This window comes from Nicotiana attenuata, chromosome 10 (genome assembly GCF_001879085.1).
Source record: "Nicotiana attenuata strain UT chromosome 10, NIATTr2, whole genome shotgun sequence".
Classification (NCBI taxonomy): domain Eukaryota; kingdom Viridiplantae; phylum Streptophyta; class Magnoliopsida; order Solanales; family Solanaceae; genus Nicotiana; species Nicotiana attenuata.
In genome coordinates, this window is record NC_031998.1 from 26273821 (window position 1) to 26281594 (window position 7774).

General features: G+C 34.3%; 1 protein-coding gene across 1 annotated transcript; it reads right to left on the bottom strand.

Annotated features, from left to right (window-relative positions):
* LOC109233186 (protein WVD2-like 4) lies at positions 1237–4648 on the bottom strand. Its single transcript, XM_019398968.1, has 8 exons — positions 4492–4648; positions 3029–3590; positions 2882–2934; positions 2653–2733; positions 2456–2525; positions 2295–2366; positions 2114–2221; positions 1237–1960 (listed from the first exon to the last, which is right to left on the bottom strand). The coding sequence occupies exons 2-8, from the start codon at positions 3575–3577 to the stop codon at positions 1562–1564; spliced, it is 1332 nt and encodes a 443-aa protein (XP_019254513.1). The 5' UTR covers positions 3578–3590; positions 4492–4648; the 3' UTR covers positions 1237–1561.

Here is a 7774-nt window from a genome sequence, read left to right on the forward strand (position 1 = left end):
ATTCAATTAAGAGAACGAAGGATAATTACTTGAGTTCTTTCTCTAAAATTGCTCAAATCGGTGATTTTCATCTACTACCATTTCTACTGTTGGACGTGGACATTCTCAATCATCTTGAATTGGTGCATTAAGATCACGTTCATCCTCTATTATCATGTTGTACAGTACAATACATGTAGTTATTCGCACCTTTCAGTTTTAGCAATATCTAATATTTTATATTTGCACCATTCATTTTTTGAGATGATTATATTTTTTTGTACAATTATAACTTATAATAAAATTAACTTACAATTTTACATAAAAATAATAAATGCACAAAAATTAATTTATCAAAATTATACGCCAAAGTTAAGACGTAAAATTAATATTATAAAGATATTACATAAACATAATTAGGTATATATAAAGAGATAAATTAAAAGAGATAATTAATAAAAATAACAATAAAATAAAGATGAATAGTAATGGTGGAGATGAATAGCGTCACTCCATATTTGGAGTAACACTATTCATCACCCATTTTGGGGGGCAAAAATGTGGTTTGGGGGGGGGGGGGGGGGGGGGTTGGAGATGCATTTTGGCAAAAGATGGCTCCATTATGAAGAAATGGGGGAGGGTTGGAGATGCCCTAAATAAATGTTTTCCGACTAGGACAAATATGGAATAAGTTGAAATGCTATGGTTTTCTGGTAAATTCAGGCCGACCGGAATCCTCACACTGGCGCTTATTAATAGTAGTAATAGTAATATTTTTTGAAAATTGTTAACTACATATGTAGAGGTTGAGGTAGACGTAAAATCACATTAAGGAAGTTATCTCGAAAGACCTATAATATTTTTGAAATGCATACACACTTCACAAAAAATATGGTACAATGGAATAAAACTACATACGCCATACCAATTAGTCAAGACTCGGGTATATGTTTTAATCATGTTTGTATGTTTACTTTAGGTCCAATGTTTTCTAGAAGCTTTTTAGGTTTTTCATAGATTTTTATGTCAGTAGAAAATATAACTTCTAAAAATTTATTTAATTTTTATTTTGCATAATATTGACCTGATATGAATTTAAATGGAGAAACATGGTCAACTCATATAACCGACCCCAAATTCGTTTGGAGTAGTTGTTTTAGTTGGATCAGCACAGCCATCACCCCTGCCTACACCTAATAACATTACTTAAACAAATATTTGACACTTGATGGGAGTATGTAACCACAAATAACAACAACCAGGAGAACAAGTTGTGCATTCGGTAAACCAGACATAAAAGTTCAGAATGATACATTGAAAGAAAAGCAAATGAGGTGTGGAATCTAGATTTGACAATGAAGAAGTTTAACACATGAAAGACAACTGAAAGAACAAAAAAATTTCCAGAATGATACACCATTGTACTGAATTTTTTGAAAAGAATAAAACAGCTAAGAACCAACATGTACAACTTGTAACCGCGGCATACACACCATATTCACAACTCAACAAAGCACCAAAGTTTCCAGAGAACAAAAAGGCCTATAAATAAATACAGGAGAAGAGAGCTTCAGTAAGTTCCTTAACCTTCAACAGTAACTTCAGCTTGTACCACGACTAGATTTGACGGACGTGCCACATTGTCTTCTACTGAATTCATTTCAGGCTCAGGGGCGGAGTCAGGTTGAATATCCATTTCTTCTGTTTTCTCATCTGAACTCTTTGCTTCAGCAGGTTTTAATTTTGTTTCAGCAGGTTTTCCTTTAGCGGTCGAGATTTTTGGAGATCGAGAGCTAGTCTGCGAATTCTTCACTGGCTTCCCTTTTGACGCAACAGTATCTTTACTGGCCCTGGGTGACTTACTCTGGTCCTTGATCACTTTCGGACTGAGAGACGACCCTCCACTTTCGGAGCCATTAGTTGCGGATATGGAGTTCTTATTTCTTCCAAGCTTAGGAGATATGGCGCGTGTTGTTGGTATCTATACAAATTAGCAAAACTTAAGCATATAATGCAAAAATAGAAAGTGAATGAATTAAAGCTAACAAGAAGGAGAATATGAATTGCATAAGACAAACAATTGAAAATAAAAGCTGGACTGATTCTAAATGTTGCACCAAAATGAATACGTTACCTTCTTCAGTTCAACTTTAGGAGGGGGTTCCTTGTAGAAGTTGGGCATTGGTGTAGCTTTAAAAGTCAAGCTCTTCCTAAATTGCTTTACCTCTTCCTCTTGGTTTTCCTGAATCAAACACAGAAAACGGCTTAGATCAGACAAATTCAGTAATGAAAAATCAAATATCGTTTGAACTAACCTTCGATTTTGCTAGCAAGTTATTCTTTTCCTCTTCTCTTGCCTGTATCCTCTCTTCCATCTTTGCCAAGAACTGATGAATAAACAATCTGAGCTCTAATATTCTGCACATAAGATAATATAGACATAATAGTCATAGGAAACAAAGGCTATACTGCAAACCTCCTTTCGCTTTTCAGCACGTTCTTCCAACCTGAAGGAAAATCCACCAGTACTGGTACGAGTGGTATTGCTGATTACATAAAAAAATAAAAAAAATAGTTGAATTATTGGCCTAATTGAGGAGAATGATAAACCCGACAAATGGAAACAAGAAAGTAATTGAATAACAACAACATAGACTAAGATAAGAGCAGTACGAGGAAGTAGCAGAACGAGCATCCTCATCGTCTTTAAGAGGCGATGTAGCTTTGGTAGGTTTTGTGTTTTCATCATTTAATCTGCAAATACAAACATATAATGCAACTATCAGAACAACAATTGGCAATGAAACAAAATGCGACAGTAAACTGCTAAAGATTATAGGCGAAAAGTTTTAAATTAAGAAAACCAACTTATGAACAAATGCAAGTAGGAAAATTCACTTACCCTTCAGATATAGCTTTCTTTGCAATTTTACTGGCTGAAACAGACTTTCCAGACTTAATGCAAAAATAGCAAAGGAAATTTGTAAGATATAGATTCCATAAAACTTAAAGAAGGGGAAGGCGAAAGATAATGAGGGCCTCAGTTTACCAGAGATTGACGAAGACTCGGGACAGATCCTGCAGTTGTTCTTCTGCTGGTTATACCGCCTCCAGTTGTACCCTTGGTAGCCGGATTTAAACGAGAAGCTGATGAGACTGTTCCATTCGAATGTGAAGGTTCATGTGTTACTCCATTTGGTATCCAAGGTTTAACATCAGATTTCTTTGTATGAACGTCGATGCTCTTCCTTGTTAGGTCAGAACTGCCTGCTCTTGCAGGGAAGGACAAACTTTTACTCATACTTCCCTTTTTCGAACGAGTCAATGCAGATGAGCCTTGTACACTAGCCTGATCCTTAGCCGTTTTATTGCTCTTTATAGTATCAACAATTGAAACCTTGCGTTGGTTTGATGCTTTACTTTTCGGAACATTCTCAGACAATTCAGTTGATGTCTCATCAGCCTTCTCCTCATTCTTACCAGCTTCATTCTCATGTCCTTCGCCACTAATCTTCTCCTCTTTCTTCACATCCACATTTTGTTCTTCAGCCACAACAATCTTTTCCACTTCTACCGGAACTCCACTTTCGGACTCCATATACCAACAATATCTAAAGCAAAACAAAGATAAACACTCAAGAAATTTTGTTTCAATCAATAATTGGAAGACAAATTATACAAGTCTAAAATCCAATCTATAAAGGGAGCTTCACACATTGAAGTCACTTTCTTTTTTATGGCCGAGAAATCCGTCTGGGTTCAACCCTTAGGATCAACTGCAGCCTTCGAAACTCGGGAATAACGGGTCGCCCCTCTACCCGTCTCTATCTAAATACCAGGCTTAGTCCGCATGTGATTAAAATCACTTTCTTTCAAAATAAAAAAACAAATCTTTAAAGAAACGACAAAAAGACATAAATGATGGGAACTCAATTTTCAGTTCTTGATCTAAGAAAAACAGAACTTTAAACAGCAGGACCAATGACACTTCTACTCAAGTTATAACTCACGAATATCTAAACAGAGGTCACGGGTTCGAGCCGTGGAAACAGCCTCTTGCAGAAATGTAGGGTAAGACCACGAGCACGTACAATAGACCCTTGTGGTCCAGCCCATCCCGACCCGCACATAGTGCACCGGGCTGCCCTTTAACAGCTAAACAGAGAATAAAGTTACTTCTAACAAAAAATACTTCTAAGTTCTATGTAGCATAAATCAGCACCAACCTCTTCATATTCCAAAACCCAGAATACAATTTTCAGTTCTTGATCTCAGACAACCAGAATATTAGTCAGTAAGACCCTTAACACTACTTTAGTGATAGAGCATATAAGGTAATAACATCCTATTTCACAAGATCAAGGATTTGAACTTTATGGGTTCAAGTTCGAGATTTGAACTTAATACAGAAAATTAACAAAGAGTGAACACTACTGTTTTGAAAACGAGCAGGTTTATAATTCAGAGAAGTGTAAGAACTACGTACTGTGAGAGCTTAGAGTAAAAGATTACCTTTTGGTTTAGGGTCTCGGGAGATGATTTGTGGCAAAGTATGCTTTAGAATAATGGTATAGAAATTATGTCTCTCTGGAAATCAAATGCTGTTATGGAATGAGAAACTGTGTTAGAAATACTGGAAACAGAGAGGAGAGATACTGGTTAAGAGATGAATTATGGGTTCATTCTGTATTAACAAATGACCAAAGTAGCCTTTCTTCCACTTCATGCGCGGGGGAGGAAGGGGGGGGGGGGGGTTGAGTAGATATGAGTGAGAAATTATTAAGAAGATGTGCTAAACTTTGTAAATAAGTAATTATGTGTTTGTATATATTACTAACTGATATAAACAATTGAAGTATTTGATAAAAAAAGCTACTATTTGATTAAAAAAAAAAGAGAAATTTATGATGATCAGTTTGAGTCTACCTTAATTATTTCACATGATATCTACCTCCCAGCATCACATATATCGAATAACCATCATTTCACTTTCGAGAAACAAGTTTAAAAAATCATCATTTATATTTAACAGCTTTTATTTCCATAAATAAAAATTCCAAATAATTCTTTTCCTAAAGATAGCATGTGGAGAACACGTCGGTGATAATTTGCGAGCCATGTCTAAATTAATGAGCAGCATCAATTTTATTTTATCAAAAATAATTATTCGCTAATGAATATTCTTTGGTTTGATACTTTGATTATAGACTAATTATTAGCTAATTCTATAATTTTGTTCATTTGTAATTAGACATGGTCATGCAACTCTTCCAATATTTTATACTCCTATTTGATATGGACTCACAACGTGATGGCGAAAAAAATTAAAAACCCTATACATCTAACCTCTCTCTCTATATTAATTACTTAGTTAAAATATAATATATACTTACCATATAGAAAGTAACTAAATGGTTGTTATTTTAGTTTTTTCTGATTCAGTTATAATATGCACTCAATAAATGAGAATGTTTAACCTAAAATTACATTTATAGGCAAATTAATTAAATTTATATTTCAAGGCTACAAGCAATCGATTTGGTTCACTTTATTAGATATAAACAATAGAAATAAATGTTAACAGTAAAAGAGAAAATAATGAAATTAGATGCAGAGAAAGCAAAGAGAAATTCTTATTAAGGTTGCTTCTTACTAGAGATCTTGTCTTGCTTACTAATAATTTAGTATTTCAGTAAAAAGTATTGTAAAGTTTTTTCGGATAAGATACAAAGTGGGGAAAGTATGGTTTAATTAGTAAGATCTCTTGTAACCGTCACATAATATTTTACTTATCCGCTGCCACCAAAACTTACCTTTTTCGTACGTTATGCGCTAGGAGGATTTATAATCGCTTTGCAAGTAATACCAAACTCGTCTTATCTGAAATTGACTTAACCGTCTTCTTTATCCGTACATGTGAGACTTTATAGAAAATCTTCTAGTGTTAAGTTCTTAGTGAACCCTATAAGAACAATCCCGATATCAATGATCTCGATTCATCGATTGTTTCCTAAATGTAGCTTGGCATCGTCCACATGTGTTATCAATTAATTTATCCATGTGATAAGTCCATTTTTTACCAATATAGAGAGATGTTTTATTAACTTACAAAAATTATTGCAGTGGCATATAACACGAAAGTTTAATTTCAATTAGAAACAATAAGGCCAACAAAGAGAACCTTATCTGCTAAAAAGGTAGCGAATGCATAATATTTTTGTTAGGAATAAATGGAGCAAAAAATGTGTACCATTTACATTCGGGAATATAGTTTGTCTTCTTGGAATTTCATAATAGTCAATTAAAAGATGAAAAATTCGAACCAGATTATTTTTATCAGTTAATGGCCCATATTTTTCTTTTTGACTTTTCTTGTATAATGAGGCAAATTACACGGTTTAAATATTGTAAGTACGTCCCCGCTTAGTGAAAAAGGAGAAAGATGTTTGTCTTTAATAAAAAGAACGAGGGTATTTAAGTCAAAAAAGAGGAAAAAACCAATGATTGAACAACCGAAAAACCAGCGCAAAGCGTAGTGTAGGAGAACGTGGGCAGTTCTATGTATTACGAAACACTACGAAGGCGCTGTCGCAGACGTGGCATGACATACCAACGTGTTTGGGTCCCATGTTTTTTTCTTCTTTCGGCCCCACAAGTAATTAATGAAGACTTTCTTCTCTTCCCTTTCAGCATTTGGACGAGGTAAATTTGTGACACTTTTTCTCAAAGTATTGATATGCGGACTCAAAGAAATTCGGCATGCAGAGATGATTACCATGAATGATTTGCATATCAACTGTTTTACTAAAAGTGATAAACCTTTTCTAAAAACGAATTAATAAGAAAATAGAGGTGAATCCAAGTTAAATATAATAACTATAATATCTGAAAACTTAATGCATTAACGATGTAAGATCATGTCCGATAATATTGAATGCCAATGATTGTCAATGAATGCAATAAAGAAAACCTACAATGAATGTAGATTATGGCAGTAAATATAATAAGAAGGAACTTGTCGCCCAAATGGTTGATGACCTGTATCACTCTCATTCCTAACAACAACGTGGGGACAATATAGAATGAAGGTGGACAATGTTTGACCAAAAAGTGTTAAGCCTTTTAGTTAAACCAGTTAATGATAAAATAGAGAGGAAATCTTAGCCAAACATAATCAACTTTAGATCTAAGCATATTGGGTGCTAAAATCGAAGAGATTGAGTTTATATAACATTTCTTAGAATGATTAAACGACATCAAACGTAAATAATAAGCTTACATCTTTGAGATATTGTTCCATATTTGTAAAAGCAGAGAAGATAGGAAGAAATCTCGTTGATAACTGTGAGATCCAGCTTTATTGATTCAACAATGGAGATTACAAAGGTTTGTAACTCAAAATCTAGGCTTCTTCCTTTGTTACTCAGAGGTCTCCTCCATGTCTCTTGTTCCTTTCCTTTTTCCTCAGACCCCCCTCCTTTCTTTCTGCTTTATCTTTCTTTCTTTTATATATATATATATATATATATATATATATATATATATATATATAAAAGACATGGCAAAAATTAAGCATTTACAGCTGCCCCTCTTTGCTCGAGAACATGAAGGGTTTTCGTGCAAAGACAAGTGAATGCCATAGCTAATTTTTGCTCACATATCACTCCAAGGGAAGCAAATTTTGAAAAATAGTGACCGAACCTTGCTTCTGAGGTTGCCTACATATCCTTGGCTGTAAAGGAATCAGGTCAGTGTAGTTTTAAAAAAATTTGGTAGCTGGGACTACCAGACACTG

Excerpts from the sequence above, each read along its gene's own strand:
- LOC109233186 (XM_019398968.1), bottom strand. The coding sequence starts at position 3,577 with ATGGAGTCCGAAAGTGGAGTTCCGGTAGAAGTGGAAAAGATTGTTGTG. Across the intron at positions 2,526-2,652 it reads GCTCGTTCTGCTACTTCCTC|CAATACCACTCGTACCAGTA; the intron begins GTACTGCTCTTA and ends TTATGTAATCAG. Across the intron at positions 1,961-2,113 it reads CTAAAGTTGAACTGAAGAAG|ATACCAACAACACGCGCCAT; the intron begins GTAACGTATTCA and ends TAATTTGTATAG.